This window comes from Lactuca virosa, chromosome 3 (assembly GCF_052849685.1).
Source record: "Lactuca virosa cultivar CGN04683 chromosome 3, Lactuca_virosa_CGN04683_v6, whole genome shotgun sequence".
Classification (NCBI taxonomy): domain Eukaryota; kingdom Viridiplantae; phylum Streptophyta; class Magnoliopsida; order Asterales; family Asteraceae; genus Lactuca; species Lactuca virosa.
The window spans coordinates 307,126,628-307,145,520 of record NC_136428.1 but is presented as its reverse complement, the minus strand read 5'-3'; the positions used below and the strand labels follow the sequence as shown (position 1 = coordinate 307,145,520).

Here is an 18,893-nt window from a genome sequence, read left to right as displayed (position 1 = left end):
TTGCTTATCATCGAGATCGCAAGCCTTAATGATTGCCATTGCTTCAGCCAAACTTAAACGGTTCAGATCTTCGGTCTTTTTGATCACTGAGACATTCATATCCCAGGATTTTGGTAAAGAATTCAGCAATTTCTTGTTGATCTCAGATCTTGTAACCATAACACCAACATAGCTCATTTATGTGGTAAGTGTGATAAACCTTTGCAACTGATTTTCAATTGTTTCTCCCAAGACATGGTTAAACATATTGAACTTCTGTCGCAACATGTCTTGGCGACTTTGTTTCATGTCTTCATTGCCTTCATAGACTTCAATCAGTGCTTCCCATAAGGCCTTTGCTGATGTATACTCACGGAAACCTTGAGCAATTTTCGGAGATAATGCCATGGTAAGTGTAGCAAGAGCCTTTTCCTGCTCCTCGACTCTCTCAAAATCATCGTCCGTGTAATTTTCAATCTGCTTGTCAGTTATGGTGCCATCTTCCAATGTAATTGTGATGCGGATTGGACCTCTTACAATACTGCGCCATATCTTGAAGTCTTTCATTTTGATGTACTTCTCAATTCGATATTTCCATTCAGGAAATCCTTCTGCCGACAACAACCGGGGAATGCGAGAAGTGGTACCCATAATAGCATCCAATTCATGATGAGCAGACATGCTTTGAGTTTCCATTTTTGAACAACAAAAGTTTCGTTAATTAATATGAGTGTGGCAGCACACTCCAACCGTACACCCAACAGCACACTCCAACCGCACACTCAACAACACACTCCAACTGCACACTCCAGCTGCACACGCCAACCGCACACTCAACTGTACACTCCAACCGTACACGTTAGCAGTGCACTCAACCGTACACGTTAACATCACAAGCCAACCGCACACCCAAACGAACACTTGGCAGCACAAGCCAACCGCACACCCAAACGTACACTTGGCAACACACTGGACAACCGTACTCCTTCAAAGTTTTAACCGCACACCTTCAAAGTCTCAACCGCACAACCAAAAATACTAGATTTTTTTTGAGTGAATTTTGGTTCCAAACTTAGTAAAAACAATGATTAAAAGCAGTTTCTCAATCAAAAATATAAATGCACCTCAAAAGCCACAACTATTCTCAACCGCACACTCTTATGATTCTTCAAATTGACACTGAATTAGCTCTGATACCAATTGTAAGTCCCTGATCTATAGATCCAAATCAGTGATCAATGAAATCCAAACAATAAAACATAGTGTAGAAGGAGTAGAAGGAGAATAAAGCCAAGCATGCACACATCTATTACGTATAAATGTCAGGTACATCTTGGGAAACACACACACATACGTCACTCTTTTCTGACACACTGACACAGCCTATTTATACTACATGAAGCAGCACACAAGTGTGCGGCCGCACACACGTGTATGGTCGCACACAAGTGTGCAGCCGCACACACGTGTACAGCCACACACAGCGTGTGTGGCCGCAGACACGTGTATAACCGCACACACCCACTAACAAACCACAACCACCACAACACACTCTAACATCCTACCAAGACCTATACATTAGAATGCCTAGCCCAAAGCACAAAAGTATAGCCTATCAACGAGTCTGGTCAACATGGACTATTGACCTTGACCATTAACTTTGACATTGACCAAGGGTTGACCAGTTGACTTATGAGAGCATTTGGTAATTGGGAATTTATGGAAAAGGATCACCAGTGGTTGTAGGTGTTGGACTTGGAGCTGCATTTGGAGGAGTTTGACTTTATCACTTCGAGCTACTTGCGAGGTGAGTTGTCCTCACTATATCAACGGGGTCTAAGGCACCAATGTCGGCCCTTATCGGATTTGTATCCAGGTTTATTGCATGTTATGCTTACTGATTTACATCCTGGTAGTTAGGATGGTGATATTCTTAGTGACATGGTAGGTCGGTATTCTGGTTATAGGATGGTTGCTATGTTAGAGATCGGTTAGATCTGTATCCTGGTTATAGGATGGTTGCCATGTTAGTGATCCGTTAGATCTGTATGATTATCTGTATATGCTAGCTAGCGTATGATATTTATGTGCACATGTTTGTTGGTTTGGGGGATTGGGTTGAGGCATGTCATGCTGTGTGCTGCAGGCCAAGATACCCAGGGCGGACCGGATAGACTGTAGGCCCAGGCAGGGCAAACCAGTCAGGCAGAAGGCCCGACGAGCGGTCCGGATAGGCTGAAGGCCCCGAGAGGGCGGTCCAGACGTGTCGATGGCTCGGAGAGCGGTCCAGATAGACTGATGGCCCTGCGAGGCGGACCAGTCAGGCTGATGGCTCATTATACATGCTGTGTTCAGTTATATGATATGGTTATGATTGTATGGCGTTGGTATTTTGGGGGTAACTCACTAAGCCTTCGATCTTACATTTATCTATTATTGTTTCAAGTACTTCTGATGATCGTGGGAAGGCGATGACGTGATCGTACAACTCCTCATATTTCATGATTTTATGATTTGCTTCTGGGGATACTGTGATGTTTAAACTATTTTGAAAACAAACTGTAATAACTTAATGGTTTTAAATGTTTTAAATTGGCTTGAATTTTTATGGATGTTATAACTATTTTACATTATGTTGTGATACTGTTCATGAAGTCATCAACCCAGACGTTTCAGCCATCCTGAACACAAAAATGATTGAAATACCAAGGTAATTTCAAATTAACTATAATCTGTTCTTATGGATTCAAAGGACAACCACTCAAGCTCTGATACTAATTGTGAGAACAATAATCAATGCGCAAGGACAAGGTTTGAAAACTCAAACCTTGAATTAATCTTTAAGATCAACGTCTGCTCTTAATAAAAGTTCCAGTCGAATATGGTAATACCAGTTAGGACTTGAAGAAAATATTCAACAAAGTATTCAAGATAATAAATGAAGTAAACTTAGAGTATAATCAATGCAAAAGGTATTTGAGAAACAATAAGAACGTTGTGAAAGAACTTTGACTTGAAGGACAAGAGAAAATGACGTGATGAGAATATTTGCTATTCTTAGTGTAAAACTTGAATGGTTCACGTCTGCATTAATGGATAAAACTTTCACTCCTTAAATAGCGAAGGAGGAACATAATACAAACCAAGTAACATTCCTAGGACTGTATAAAACTCAGTCTCTGACAAACTGATATCCATAAGATACATAAAGAAATGTCCTATGAACTGTTACATCACTAATAAAGACAAAATACATTAAATGCAAGAACAGACATCTAATCTCAGAATTAGCCTACATCTCGGAATGATCTTCATATCGGAACATCTATTCATCTTGAACTTATCTCAGACTCAGCTGACCTCAGATCTTGAGTGATTGCTAGAGGTTCACTTTTCATGATTCAACAATCTCCCCTAAGTGAACTTAACAATCTTGTCAGCTTAGTTGGCTTCTTATTTGATAAACACATAAGCTCTGTAGAGCCAATTCTGAACTTCCAGGTACCATTGGAGCTGATTGATGAATTTGCTTTTCACACGCTCCGGAGCATCTGACTTGGCTGTATTTGATCGATGTTTGGACGGAAACTCGGAAAAAAATGCATACTACAGGGACCATTTTTACAGTTTTGTCTTTTTAAAGTTATTTCATAGGCTTAAAGGACCAACCATACATGTTTTAGAAAGTTGCTATATTAAAAAAATGTACCAGAAACTAAGTTTGTGACATTTCGTGGGCGTTTGGGATAGTTTTTCAAAAAAGCTTATTAGCTTTTCAAAAAGCTAATAAGCTAAAAAAGTGTTTGTGTATTTAACAAACGCTTTTTAAAACAACTTTTTAGATAGAAAAAAGTAAAACTTTCAAAAAGCTGAAAAATCCTAGCTTTTTAGTTTATGAGTTATTTCCATAAAAGACCCTATATTTTGACTTTTTTTCTTTTTAGACTTAATTTTTTTTCTTTTTCGAAAAAGACCCAACTTTTATGTGTTACTTGTTATTTCAGACCTACCAGGTCACCAATAGGTAAATGAGGTATTTTTGTTTCATAAAAGACCCTATATTTTATAGTTGTTTCCATTTTAGACCTAAAATGTTTTTTTTTCAAAATAAACTCAACTTTAAAATGGTTATAATCTTCAAGACCAAATATATAAGGTACTTCTTGACTACACGGAAAAAGAAAGTATACATGTATATACTAAAAAATGTTATTTAATCTATTATCTTTTGAGCGAATATAACCTAAAAGAAATGCAAAATTTTATTTTTGTCTAAAAGATATAATTAAACTTTATCTTAGATATATATTATATCATTAAACTTAATATTTTGTTTATAGAAAATGTTATTATTACCGCTAATAAAAAGTTTGATGTTAATTTGATATTTTTTGGTGACATGGATAATACATGGCTAAGAAGAATCTTTTAACATAATAATAATTTTTTTTATTTGTAGAAAAAAATATCATATCATTTAACAAACTGTATACAAAATAATTTTTTTAGTTTGTCTATTATACTTATTTGATGAGTTTTGACATATTTCCCTCTCACTTTTCTATATTATTTTTTTGGCCGAATTTTTTAATTAATTTTTTTAGAACAGTTAACAAACACACTCACTATCATACTCCTAAATCAAAACCATAGAATATTTTGTAGCATTAGCCCATTATTATATAATATGTTATAATTATATCAAATAAATACATAAAAATATTAATCCTATACATTTGTATTAGTTTTGTTTAGATATATGAGATTCAAGTTTAAGACTTCATTAAACTAATAAACATTTTTCTTAAAAACCATTTTTGAGATAAAAAAACTAAACTAATAAGCCATTTTACTCCTGAAAAAACAACTTTTCTCATCCAAACATTTTTTAAAATTACTTTTTCCTAAAAGCCATAAACTAATAAACATTTTTCTTAAAAATCATTTTTGAGATAAAACAGCTAACCCAAAGATACCATTCATAGACTACTTATCTAATTTTATATACAATATCTAAAGTTAAACCAAATGAAATAAAAATAAACAAATGTTTTTTAGTTCCTTCTTTGTTTCTATATTTTCATAGATATCGTTACCCTTAAAAACATGGGTTTTAGTACGCGATTCATCCGAGGGATGGAATCATTAACAAGTTTTTGGTTTAGGGATTTACAATCCAAAGTTCCAAGTCAAGGGAGTCTGGTGATTTGGTTCCGTTAAAACCCCAAATTTCACAACTTTCATCCGATTTCTATGTCCTTCGGCCTCTAATATTCATCGAGTAGTTCGAACTTCCAAGTTGGGTTACTTTGGCAAACCGCGTTTCCTGCAAAATTGAGTCCAAGACTTCTGAAAATCGAGTTCAAAGACAGACGCTAAACCTAGGGTAACTTTGGCAAATCAGGTCAATACTTTGAAATCAAGTTTTAGGTACCGTTCTAAATATTTCGTTCTGGACATACTGTTATGCAAAATCTTATTCTTTTTTCCTCTGAAACAGCTCAAGCTTCATTTGTTTATACTTTCTACACTGATTATTAGTTGGTTTGAATCAGATTTTTTGAAACAAATTACTCATTTGTTTATATTAGATTATCAAATTAGGGCAAGAAGATCTCAAACTTTGAACTAACTGAATGCAGAGATGTGAATTAACCAGCATCATTTTGGTTGAGTAGTTAGTCTGTATCGATTATTTGAAAAACAAATGCACTTTGGGAACAACCAAACTTTAATAGTGTATTAGACAATATATCCCAGAATTTGAAACACCAAAGATTCATGTATAAACCCAGTGTGAAAGCCCACCAAACATACATCAGAAGGAAGTACACCCCCACCCCCCTCATAATCTCGTTAGTTTTCCGAGCTTGGTTAAATTTCATAGACATACAGACTTTAAACACGAAAGACACACTAGCTCATATTTCATAGACTGAAGTTTTATTTCTGATTCTGAAAACCAAATATTGTAATGTTTTTGGTAATCCAAATTCTGATTGAACCGGAATATTTGCTCCGATTTCTGATCTTGAACTGTACAGTTTGCTACTTTATTAAATGCTAATTTGATTTCTGAATATCTGAATCTGAATACTGTAAGGTTTGCTAATTTGTATTAATTAATGTTGTTTACATGCCGCCTTATGAGTATAATTTTTGTAAGTTGACCCTGCTTCAAATCATCCAGCTGCAGCCGTCATTTGTAGGATCCAGCATAGATAGAGAGGCAGTTGCCAGAAACTCGGATAAAGCAGAGGCGTTTAATGAATGGGTGGCTACAGGCTACTATGGTTTTCAGTTTTTGTGGGTGAAAACGGTCATGCTTGGGTCTTGGTTCAAGAAATGGCGTCCCTTGAAGCATCAGGTGTTTAGTCGTATCCGTTGTATACGCAGTATATCAGCGGATTAAAGGTGATATATTTTTCATTATTTTAATGATAACATATCGTTGGAACTTACTTGCTATTGCATTGCAGATCAGTCATCAGTTAGAAATAGAATTACCAAACTGAAGATGGAAAATGGAGGAGGCAATTTGACACAACAGCTGTCTGCCTTGACTATTGGCTCTAGTGTTAATGGCTACACCAACACTAATGGCATGAACAAGACTGATGGATTGTTTCAGGTTATGAAAGCCGTTGAAGCTGCTGAGGCCACCATCAAACAACAGGTATTTTTTTTTTTTTTTGATTCAATATCTCTACGCCTTTATTGCATTAAATCCATGGTTACATTTATCTGAATTTAGTTGACCAATACTTTGGGAGTGTAGTTTTTCTCTTATCTTTTGGCAATTATTTGCCATTCCCTAAAAAATGAGAGGATTTTGTGTCATTTTAGGGCTTGTTGTCTTCCACAATCTGGGTTAAGCTCTAACCCAAACGTATAAGCATACAAAACCTAAAATAGAGGAGGAAGGTTATAGCGTATTGTGGTGACTTTCTTTATCTTATTGGTTTTAGTTCTTGACATGATGCTGATGGGGTTCACAGAATATTTTGGAAGGAATGGAATGGAATCTGTCAAAGGAATTGGAATACGAAGGAACTTTAATCTGTCAAGTGAATGAAATTCAATCTGTCATTTTCTGCTTGGTTTGTAGGACCCTCAAATTATGTAAGGAAGAACGAATTGGTCTTGAAATGAAAAAAAAAAATGAAGAATGGCATTCAATTTGGTTGGTTTGGCAACCAAACAAGCCACATAATGGAATTCGAGATTCCAATTCTTACCAAATGCACTACCAAAATGATATTGTTCTTCTTGTAAGGATCAGAAATGTGTTAACTATTGATGGGGCATTGATGACATAAGGAAAAACTGATTGCCCACAAAGAGTGGTGTGTGAGTGTGAGTGTGACCAAATAAAAAAACAGATACAAGCAATAAAGTTGAAAGTGAAGTGAGGCAAGGGTAAAATGTAAGTACTTTACGGAGACACAAACCGTGAAAGCAGATACTAGCAATACAATCTGATAATAATAGATCATTAATCCGAGTTTGTAAATGGTTGTGGATATTGACTGAACCTTCTTGTGCATACTGCATATATGGTTTTATCTTTCTGTAATGAATGAAAACATTATAAAAGAAGAATCCATATTGATTAAGGAATTAAAATGACGAGAGAGAAGAAAGTCGATTACATTAAGTATTAACTTTTAACACTATGTTTTTTGTAATATTATTATACATCTAATATTGATTTTCTGTATAATTTCTCTATTGACAGGTGGAAGAGAATCATAGATTGAGGTCTGAGCTACAAAAGAAGATTCAGGAACTTGAAAACTATGTATTTGTTCTCTCTCTCTCTCTCTCTCTCTCTCTCTCTCTCTCTTAACATGCAGCCTCATTATTTTTACCAGTTGTCATAAAATCTTCTCCCTAGTCTTTAGTTAAATCACCTTGTTAATAACATAGCACTTGACTGACTAATTATCATCCATGAGACGTTGCTCTTGGTTGAGTACTTGTAATCTCTACGTAAATTGGGCGCATCAATAGTTTAGTCTTTATGCAGCAGATAGTTACTATGTATTCAGGTTTTAAATGTCGTAATCTGTGTGTTTCAATCATGTATTACAATTGCAAATAGGAGTTGTGGTAGTTTAAATGCCATAGTTTTAGTTTTAGTAGTACTTAAATGTCACTAATTGACTTCTTTTGCATCATAAATATATAATTCACCATGGTTTATAGGGTATGCTGTATCGAATTTGAAGGAAACCAGGATGACACCGGTCAGATGAATTATTGATGGATTAAAAGGGCCTATCATTTTTTATAATAGCCATCTACTTTAATGATTGAGCAGCAAAATTGAAAATTGAACAGTGCAAATACTTTTGGGTCATATTAGATGAATGGGGATTCCAAAGTTGATTTCACATTTTGCCTGAAAGCGAGTCACACAAACCAATCAACCTACATGGAGATGGAGGCTGTTATTTGTAATCTGATTTTCATTTTAATTATAAATAAATATAACAATTGTTCTCTATTTAATGCACCATTCTCCTTTTGGCAAAGTTTTAATTGGAATATGCCTCTTTTCTCATCATTTGATAGCTCAAATTTCAGTCAACTAGATTCCTTACACTAAAGGGCTGTTCCTTTTGGACTTGATGGGCTTAAATCTTAATGGCTGTTTCTTTTCGCTTAATCTGGACAGAATAAAGCCAAAGAACCTGGATTAATGTATTAAGACGCCAGCTCTTTATCTATTTGGCCTTCTTTTTTCCTCTCAACTCTCGTCAAGTTAAAGTTGATGAATGCTGTGAAAATTGTGTTGGAATGTAAGGGTTAAAAAGGTCATTTATTGAGTCTAGGAGTAGGACAGAAGAAACCTTATAGTTAATCCAGACAGACATCATAATGGGACTATAAAAAGAATCCATTCAACTTTTAATGCATTTGTTTGTGTCGTTATTTGGCAAGGCATACTTTGGAGAATGAGTTTTTTTTTTTTTTTTTTTTTTTTTTTTTTTTTTTTTGTGGCAGAAATCGAGTGATACAAAGGCTGAGGATGATTGGAGTGATCATAGGTATCTACCTCCAACAAAAAATAGAGCCATGAGTCCAACAGATGGATCCACACTAGTCCTCAAAAAAGATTACATGGGGAATGCTGTAGATCCAATGATTCAAGTTTCAAGGGAGAGCCAGTTGGAGACTCAAAATATAAATGGGGGCTTTTCTCCTTTGAGGTATTTTGGATTGTACTTTTAGCTAAATCGAAAAGAACAAATTTACACACACATGCTGTTAGGTATCAACTGGAAGGAGAATATGATCCGCAGTTCAATGTGTCTGGGCTGGTGCCAATTTCTGAGGTAAAGAATGCAGGCAGCTCCATAAACCAGGTATATTTTATATTTTTGTTAGTATCATTGAATTACAGAAATGCATGTCTTTCAATTCAAAAATTTCATTTCCTCAATTGGATATGATGTTTACAGTTACACCCATGGTTTATGTTTGTTATGGCATTTTGCAAGTAGTGGTGATAACCTTCATATTTTGTTATATGGGAAAAAGGCATAAAAAATAGCTGTTGGATATAGTTATCGTGCAAAACTTGGAGGAAAAAAGAAAATGTTTGTTTTGTCTATAGCCATTATGGAATGAAATGAAAAATTGTAATATGACCCACTTTATTGTTATTTTTTAAATTTCACGATTTTAGTTAAATTGTAGTTTTGGTTTCTGAAAATCATATTCATTATAATATAAATACTTTACTAAATAAAGTATAATAATAGAGTTAAAAGTATATGCTGTATTCACATCACATCGCATCACATCACATATATATATTTATAATTTATGCATGTAGGCCGTTGTTGACAGTCGAGATCAGGAGCAAGAGATTTTGCTGTTGAGAAAGCATCTTGTTGACTATTCAATTAAGGTAATGGGCTGATTGTGGTATGTTTTTATGAATGAACTGACTGTTTTTTTTTTTTTTGGTTTTACTTTAATGACATGGAGTAATAATAGTAATAGATCTGCTATGCTATTGTTGACAGGAAGCCCAAATACACAATGAGAAGTTTGCTCTTGAGAAACGAATTGCTTATATGCGTCTGGTGAGCAATGTGTTTTCACTTATGGTCCTCTCCTCTGATGAGTTATTTCAGCATGTATGTATGTATGTATGTACTAAATAAATAAAATTTTATGATGGTTAGGCTTTCGATCAGCAGCAGCAGGATCTGGTTGATGCAGCATCTAAAGCTCTCTCTTACAGACAAGACATTATTGAAGAAAATATACGCCTAACCTATGCATTGCAGGTATTACTTTACTTGCAACAACTACCAATGTACTTTCTCTCTATTAAAACATTCTACCTTAACATTTTTCTTATTTTGAAAAATTTACCTGTGGGGTGTATGGGACTGCTTATTTAAAACAACTTATGCTTATCCGCTATCAAAACCTAATGTGCTCATAAGTTGTTTTTTAATGTTTGGCAATTTCTGCTTATAGATGTAAAATGACTGATAAGGGCCGAATATATATATATATATATATATATATATATATATATATATATATATATATATATAGTTACAATAGGCTTAATGTGGTAAAATGGTTTAAATAAGTCATAAGCTATTTTAGATAAGTTAGAACCCACTAACTTATCAAAAACTCTTTATTCAAGTCAATAAGCACTTTTAATTTAATCTAGCCAAACACTAAAAACTGCTTATTAGCGGTGTTGAACCGCAATAAGCTAATAAGCACCTTAAATAAGCAATCCCAAACACCCCTAGTTATTGTACTTCCCATTTTTTTTTTCCTATTATACTTCTTGAAACCTATCCAATCGCAGTGCGGAAATTGCTTTGTTTTTGGATGACATTGTTGTAATTTGGTAGGTTTTTCAAAGTATAATGTTGTGATAGGAAGATATGAACTTAGGATGCTGTAATAAACAAATCAATGAAAGTATGTTGCTATTTCTTGCATTAACCCTTTTTTTATTTTTACTTGTGCACTGCATTCCCAAGTATATTTGCAATGAATGAAGTGGCGTCTCTTTTGAAATGATTATTATTTATGATTTATTCAAGCATAAGATAAGATTGCGTTTTGGTTCTATGCAAAATATATATTCTCATTATATGTCAGCATTATGTTTAAATCTGTCTGTTGGATTTTGTAAAGTTATACATAGAATGTATCTAAAAAGATTGCATTATGTTGTTTGCAGGATGCACAAGAAGAAAGAACAACATTTATATCATCTTTGATGCCTCTTCTTGCGGAGTATTCTCTTCAGCCACCAGTTGCTGATGCCCAGTCCATCGTTAGTAATGTTAAGGTTTGAACTTTATATATATATATATATATATATATATATATATATATATATAGTTTTTTTTTATGTCTTTTAGTAACTACAATATTGGTCCTTATTTGGAATGGGAGATAAATAGGAATACAACCAAAGTCCCTTTATCAACCAATCAACAGCATTTGTAAGTCACATTCTGAGGTTACAGCCTTTTTGGTTGGACAGAATGGAACGGATGGAGGAATGAAATAAGCAAGTTAATGGAATAAGTCACTACCTTGCATGATCATGTTTGTTTGCTCTCTAGGAGGAATGAAATGAACTTTTCGTATGATTTTTTTATATCATATGTAGATATGATGTGTAGTTATAACTCTACCCAATTCATGATTTGATTAAATGAAAAAATAATTATACACAAACATAAAAAAATAAACATAATAAGATGATTAAAAATCTCATTAAAACCAAACTGAGATTACAATAGAATTTATTGAAAATTGTAGAATACAGTTTCAATTTATTTAAAATCTTAGAAATTTCTAAAAAGGACTTGTCATTAAAAGTTAAATAAATGTAAGTGGGTTGTATTGCAGTTTTTTTTATTCCATTCAATGATGGAACGAAAAATAAAACAGCTCTTGGCTAAAGAATGAACTCACATTCATTAGACAAAGGAAACAAGTTTTTTTTCAAGGGAATGAATCATTGCATTCATTCATCATACCAACCACTGTCTTAGGGATTAGTACATTAAAGTGAAGATGATGATAGAAGAAATGGAAACTAGCATACACCCTCAAGAGTTGAGATATCTAATTTAAGAGATTGATAGTAACTAGATTTTCAACTGTCCCTATTATTTTCAGATATCTAATATCCAACTGCGTTTTTTTTAGATTAACATCCAAGGAGTGTGATTAATTATCTTTATTTGTTTAAACATTCTCTTCCTTGATATATGATTGTTGGAAATTTTTCTGTTGATAGGTTCTTTTTAGGCATTTGCAGGAGAAGCTCATAGGAATTGAGGTATGCTGTGCTTGTTAATATGGTTAAAACTTAATAACAGTGTACCTACATTTTTTTTTTTTTTTTTTTTTTTATCGATGCACTTTATTTTTACTCATTGTAGCAACTCACTTATACGTCCTATCCATAATAGCAATGTACTTATATTTTGCCACAAATGTGAGGGCTATTATTGGTAAAGTAGGCTGCTATTATGTGTAAAGAAGGATAAGTTTGTTTCTATTATGGATAAAAAATAAGATTTCACGAGTTTTACAAGTTTCAGCTTACATACATATTTGTATCATGTATGTTAATGGGACTGTGTTGCTTTTAAAGTAGATGGTCTGTAATTATACAGCTATTATGCTTGACTTGCAAACTTGTTTGGCTGCAGACAAAGCTAAAAGAATCTCAATATCAGCTAGCAGCCTGGCGTTCTGATTCAAGTTTTGCACAATCACCGTTGTATTCTTTTGGGGGGGTATGTACATAATATCAATTTAATTTGGTCATGACTCATGATTATGTTATAATTATTGTATTGTTTATATAGAACAAAAATGGGCTTGAATTGGTTACACAACAAGCATACTCTGATGGACAAATACCAGTTTCATCAGACCATCCAACTCCAAGAGGGTGGGATGGAGTTGCAGAAACTTCAGAGCCTGATTCAGGGAGGTATTCACCTCTTCTAAACAGGTTACAGTTACAACTCAGATTTCATTTCACTCAACAACACAATTAGTTATAAAGTATTTCCCATTTGGTCAAGTTTACAAACTAGAACTCTCTCAAGTCAAGTCAGTCAACCCAATCAATAATTAATTGACAGAGAAGTGTTTTGCACTAACAACTTGGGGAGAGTTATGATGAATGCACATGACCTCTATAATTATAGGATCTTCACTTTTGTTGCTCCATTTGATCATACCCATACCCATGGTGTGTTTGGTTTCCGGATGGATGGAACTCAGTTCCGTCAAAATTTATTTATTTATTTATTTATTAAGACCCTCAATAATTTAATGTATTCACAAAAGTAATAAATATAATAATATATAAAGAGTTTGAACGAAAGCCATGGCAGATTATGATTGTTTCTGATTGGAATCCAATTGGTTTGACTTGTGCAGAAACAATACAACAACGACAAGTAGTAAAAATGAGGAAACCAGCAACAAACAAGTTACATTTAGCGACCCTGTTAGCAGTAATAATGATGTTGATGATAATGAGGGAGGAGGAGAAGCATTTGTCAATTGGAATTCCAAGACCCCCCTTGAAGATCCCCAGCCCCAGCCCCACTCATATTCTCCATATTTAGCTCCAGTGCCTGAAAAACCTGATTCTTCATACTCTGAAGGTAAGCCACAGCCACACACATTTTATTTTATATTGGCTCAAATCATGAATGCAAGAAATATAGCATCACGACATAAACTTCAAAGTAATAAGAAAAAAGTTAATAGCATTAGAAAGAAATGGAAGTAGGATGCTATCAAATAAACAAAAGTATGTATGTTGTTATTTTCTGCATTTATGATGTTTCATTTCTTTCTATTACGACCGACTTTCTAGTTAAAAGCAAGGTCATCCAATTCCAATCCAAATTCAAAACAATTTGCCCTGTCCTGTTGTAATCATTTAATTGGTATAAAGTCTTGTTGAAAAGTATAATATATTTTATTTTTAACACCCAAGGAAATGGAAAACATTTAGCCTTGTTTTTTCTTTTCAGTATAATTATTAATATTAAGGTGTTCAGCTGCAGATGATGATCCATTACCTGCAGTGGAGTCCCTCCAAATTTCAGGCGATGCTTTTCCAGGTCGAGAACTTCAAGCTAGCGGATACTCCCTCAATGGAACTACAAGTTGTAATTTTGAGGTAAACTTACTTTCAATTTCCAATTATTAAATAACCTACTTTCATTTCTTTGTTTATTATAACATACTACTTTAATTTTCCCTGCTATTAATTGGTAGCAGTGTCCTAATTATAGTATAAATGTGTCCAAATATATTATACATGTAAAAAATGGCAATATTCTCATTTTTTTCTTTCTGTAGTCTCGTTATTTTTCTTTTTCAGGCATTTTGCTTTTATACTTTTGACAAATCTACCCAGTGAAAATTGCTTTGTTTCTGGATGACATCAATGTATTTTGAAATAGAATGCTATCAAGGAGCACGCTTTAATAATAATAATTAATAAACAAATCAATTGCTATTTTTCTGCACAAATAAATAAAAGTAGATTGATATTTCTTGCATGTTTTACTTGAAGAAGTTGAGAGTTATGCATTTCTTCTAGTTGTAGCATGCCTTTATAGCCTTATTTATTTATTTGGCAGTGGGTGCGGCATATGGAAGATGGATCTGTTAGTTATATAGAAGGTATTCCTCCTTAAGCTCTTATTTATTTTTTATAAAATATATTTTGATGGGGAAAATTATCAAGTAGGTGCAAAGCAGCCAAATTATCTTGTTACCGCTGATGATGTTGATACATACCTTGCCATTGAAGTCCAGCCCATGGATAACAGAAAACGAAAGGTAATGTATTTTCTCTCTTAACCAACACTTGATTATTATTATTATTATTATTATTATTATTGCTTTTCATTCTTGATACTTGTAATTGTTGCCAACAAAATGGTATATCCGCATGCATCATACCCCCAGATTGTTGTAGCTTTTATTTGTTTATTATAGCATCTTACTCTTTATTACATGTAACATTTTACTTTATCATACAAAAGCAAAACAGTGTACGAAACAACATTCAGTGCCATAATTAGGGAGATAAGAAAACAGTTACAATTGGGTAGATTTATCAAAGTACAATGGCTTGTCAGGAAACTAATAGTGTGGACCGGTAGTAGAAATAAATGAAAGTGCATTGCTATTTTTTACATTTACTCCTTTATTGTATAGTAGTAGTTGTATGTGATGGACATGCAGTTGTTTTAAATCCGAAAAGCATACTGGACTTACGATACAATTGATATCCATCCTTATATTATTTAGTGGCATTGACATGTATATGTCTTTATATTGGAAATATGGATGCAGATACAGAAAACTTACTTAAATATATCATATATGCTTACAATCCAAATAGAAAATATGAAGTTAGGATTAGGATTAGGAAGGAACAATTGGCAGACTGTTTGATGGCATAAAGGACCGGACGCTTGTACGTACTGCGTTTAGCCCAAAAGGTGGGATACAACCAACTCACTCCTTCTAAATGTCCTTGTAATCAATCCTCATCATCGAAAATACTCCAACTCCAGCCCCATGTTGTTAACAACAACAAACACTATTATATTATAATAATCAATGTATAACCTTTTATCTTGACCTGGTATTATGAGTTATGAGTTATGACTCTGTTTCAATTCCATTTTCAGGGTGAACTTGTAAAGGTTTTCGCCAATGAGCACAGAAAAATTGTCTGTGGTAAGCAAGCTTTTTCTAATTCATCTTTTGATACAAGGTTTCTAATCTAAACTGAGATTTTCCTTATTCTTACAGATCCTGATATGCATGACAATATCAGAAAAGCTCTTCAGACTGGTCATGCTGAACACCGATTGTCTTTATGGGTATGCCTGCCCTCTATAGTCTATACTGCTGTGCTGTTTGTAATTTGTTGTTGGCTTACTTATTTTGACTTAACTTACTCTGCGAAAAGAAGGACTAGAAATATTTTATCCAAACTGCTCTTGATGGGAAAAATATATTTCAATTTTTTGTTTGTTTGTTTGTTCAACCTTTTTTGCTACATATGCATGAAATGGCAACCTACTTTCATTCACTTTAGCATCCTACCTTAATTTCTTCCTACTATCACATTCTACTTTGAAAAATCTACCTAATTATAGAAATGTCAGCCCAAACACTAATAGTAGGAAAAAAAAAAATCAAATCTGAAATGCTATCTATAATTAGGTTGCTATTTTCAAAGTAAAAAAAATGAAAATGAATAGAAGTAAGTAGGTTGCTATTTGCTATTTTTTAATATTAGAAATAATGTGATTTTTTCCCTTAATTTGTTAATGTGCAGACAGGATTCCTTGAGATATGGGAGCCAGTTACATTAGTCATCAGAAAAGATGGAATTAACATAAAAGGTGGTACTACTCCCGTCAATGAAAAGTTTTCTCCCAACACAAGGGTACTATTATATTATATGCTTTTCTCCCCAAAAATGATAATTCAGTTTCTTTTAATCCAATTTAATTGACATTTTCAGGTTCATATTCCGTGTGGAAATCCTGTAGAGTTTTCCATTATTGGTTTGGGAGGTGTTGAGCAACGGCTTCGGGTGGAGCAAGAATCAGATACTATAAGGTGGTGTTATATCTTTTCCTTTTACAACACTCTGCTTTCCAAATATAGTTGGGTAGATTTTTCGTTTTCTTTTAGTATAATTAATGATTGATGTCCTTCCTGAAAAGAGAAAACTCAACTTACAATGCTAGATTGTTTGATATTAAAAAAAAAAATGAAATTACAATGCTGTATTAGAAAGTATATTACATACATGAAAGTACGTTGCTATTTATGTTTGTCTGCTTAGGGAGGTCTACCAATCATTCATTCATAAAGAAGTAATACATGATCACGCATTACTAATTTATCTGAATAGAACTTAATGGAGTGGAGGCTGTAAAATTTAGAGTAGTCTCCATCAAACATGGAATTAAATTCCTTCCAAACATGCCATGATCAAATACTTTTGTTTTTTGTTTGTTTCAAGGAAGAATCTTGGATGTTTATTGTTATTGTTTCTCTATTTATCAATTGTCTCTAAGCAAACATTTGGTTTATTATGCAGTTCAAGGGATGTCATTGTGCTCACCCTAAGATACTTTATCAATAGGGTAAGGCTTCACTTGAGCCTTTAGCAAATGATCTCAGAAAGCTTTGGTCATTATTACTTATTAGTTAGTTTATTACCATTAAATATTTATTTTTATGAGTTGATAATATAAAATTACATTCAGTATGAAGAGTATTAGAATATAAGATTTCATTTTGTTGGTCCCATCCTTTATGGAAAGAATGGAAAAAAATAAAATAAAATAATCAAATTCAAATGTAATTTTTTGTCCCAAAAAGGTTGGTTCTAACGTCTTTGAAACTGTTGTAGGCTGCCGAGAAAAAAAAGGTGAAAAAGAAGGGCTTATTTTTTTGACAAGACAAGAAGAGGAGAAAGGAGTCTTTTGTTACATACAAAAACGACTACCCTTTGTTGTAGTTGTAGTTGTAGGATCCTTTTTTGGTTTTGGTTTTGCATTCTTACTTAGATCTCATGTTCATGTGTGCTGCTTTTTTCAACAATGTGTGTCTATTCGGGTGATGTAATTTGTATTTATTTGTGCCACAACCAAGTAACACATATTCAAAGCCAGGGATGCAATAATGAGGAGGGTTATATACTTATACTATGTCTTTCTTTACATTATCTGCTTTTCGGGTCATTACTTTTTATAACTAGACAGAAGACACACCTGACCAATTAACCCCACCTTTTATTTATTTATTTATTTTTGTACAAGACCTATAGAATACTCTTGGTGTTGTGTTCTTGGTAAGTTTTGTTTTCTAATTCTTTCATATTTTGTGTTCTTGGCTTTTATATTCATGTTCTCGTCTCAATTTGTCTAAGGAATTTTAACATATTTCATTATTCATGTTGTATACTCGTTTTTTGCTACAACGTCTATTCGTTCGCTTTTTTTTTTTTTTTTTGGAACAAATGGCAGTGTGCTGCAAAAATGAAGCCAACAATGAACCTAAGGCAAATGCCCATATTATTTTGGAACAAGTGATGTGAGCTTTCAACAATGATCTGGTTCGTGAATGGATGGGAAAGTCTGTGCGCCAATAACGGCTGTTATTAGACCCTGTTGACAAAAAAATCAAACAAATACTTCAACTAATATTCTTAGGCAAAATGTTTTTAAAATCTAGAATTTGAAAAAATTCGATATGCAGACAAGATTTTTTAATTTACAAAGTGGGGTGACAGTAACATATGATGATGTTTGATCTGCTTTGCACATCACATTCCTATATCTGCATAACGCCTTATTCAATAAAACCCGATTAATGGGCAAATACCGCAATGTACTTGCCTTAAAATAATTTGGTTTGCTACATAAGGAATGTTTTATTTCATCTATTAAAAAATCATTCTTTTTAGAACCAACAAAATAAAGTTGTTAGTATATCATTTCACAAGCTTAAACCTATTTTGGCAGGTGTATTATCATATATGTTGAGCTGTTCACATTATAAATTTGTCATTGTAAGCTGCACATAAGATGATGAAAAGTACCCTTAATCAATTAAGAATAATATTTAAAATATTTTTTTTCTCCAAAAAAGCATGAGTACCACTAAATAAGTATTTAATTTAGGTATCAGTTTTTTTTTTTTTTTTTTTTTTTTTTTTTTTTTTTTTTTTTACGTACCAACTAGGTGGAAATTGATTAAATAAACATTAAATAATCTTGCAAAGTATTGATTAGGTGCTTCCAGAAGTAGTATGGATTGAGAACTTCTGTGAT

The 18,893-nt window shown here is 33.3% G+C and overlaps 1 protein-coding gene across 7 annotated transcripts; it reads left to right on the top strand.

Moving 5' to 3' along the window:
• The first annotated feature begins 5,059 nt into the window (after positions 1-5,059).
• Positions 5,060-17,763, top strand: LOC145167314 (uncharacterized). Of its 7 annotated transcripts, none has more exons than XM_079086483.1 (23): positions 5,060-5,409; positions 6,170-6,393; positions 6,459-6,655; positions 7,718-7,780; positions 8,989-9,194; positions 9,257-9,350; positions 9,824-9,898; positions 10,017-10,076; positions 10,179-10,283; positions 11,210-11,320; positions 12,284-12,325; positions 12,702-12,788; positions 12,861-13,009; positions 13,444-13,673; positions 14,082-14,197; positions 14,664-14,706; positions 14,774-14,865; positions 15,726-15,774; positions 15,850-15,920; positions 16,382-16,492; positions 16,571-16,668; positions 17,156-17,201; positions 17,471-17,763. In XM_079086483.1, exons 3-23 carry the CDS (start codon positions 6,497-6,499, stop codon positions 17,513-17,515), a joined length of 2,052 nt encoding a protein of 683 aa, XP_078942609.1. In that variant the 5' UTR covers positions 5,060-5,409; positions 6,170-6,393; positions 6,459-6,496; the 3' UTR covers positions 17,516-17,763. The 7 variants fall into 7 exon arrangements, with proteins under 7 accessions (XP_078942609.1, XP_078942608.1, XP_078942605.1 ...); XM_079086482.1 differs by having other exon boundaries at positions 5,061-5,383; positions 6,176-6,393; positions 14,076-14,197; XM_079086479.1 differs by having other exon boundaries at positions 5,061-5,383; positions 14,076-14,197.
• The last annotated feature ends 1,130 nt before the right edge of the window (positions 17,764-18,893 follow it).

Coding starts and splice junctions, on each gene's coding strand:
- LOC145167314 (XM_079086482.1), top strand. CDS start 6,497: ATGGAAAATGGAGGAGGCAATTTGACACAACAGCTGTCTGCCTTGACT. Junction 13,010..13,443: donor TATTCACCTCTTCTAAACAG/GTTACAGTTACA, acceptor TGACTTGTGCAG/AAACAATACAACAACGACAA. Junction 13,674..14,075: donor TGATTCTTCATACTCTGAAG/GTAAGCCACAGC, acceptor TAAGGTGTTCAG/CTGCAGATGATGATCCATTA.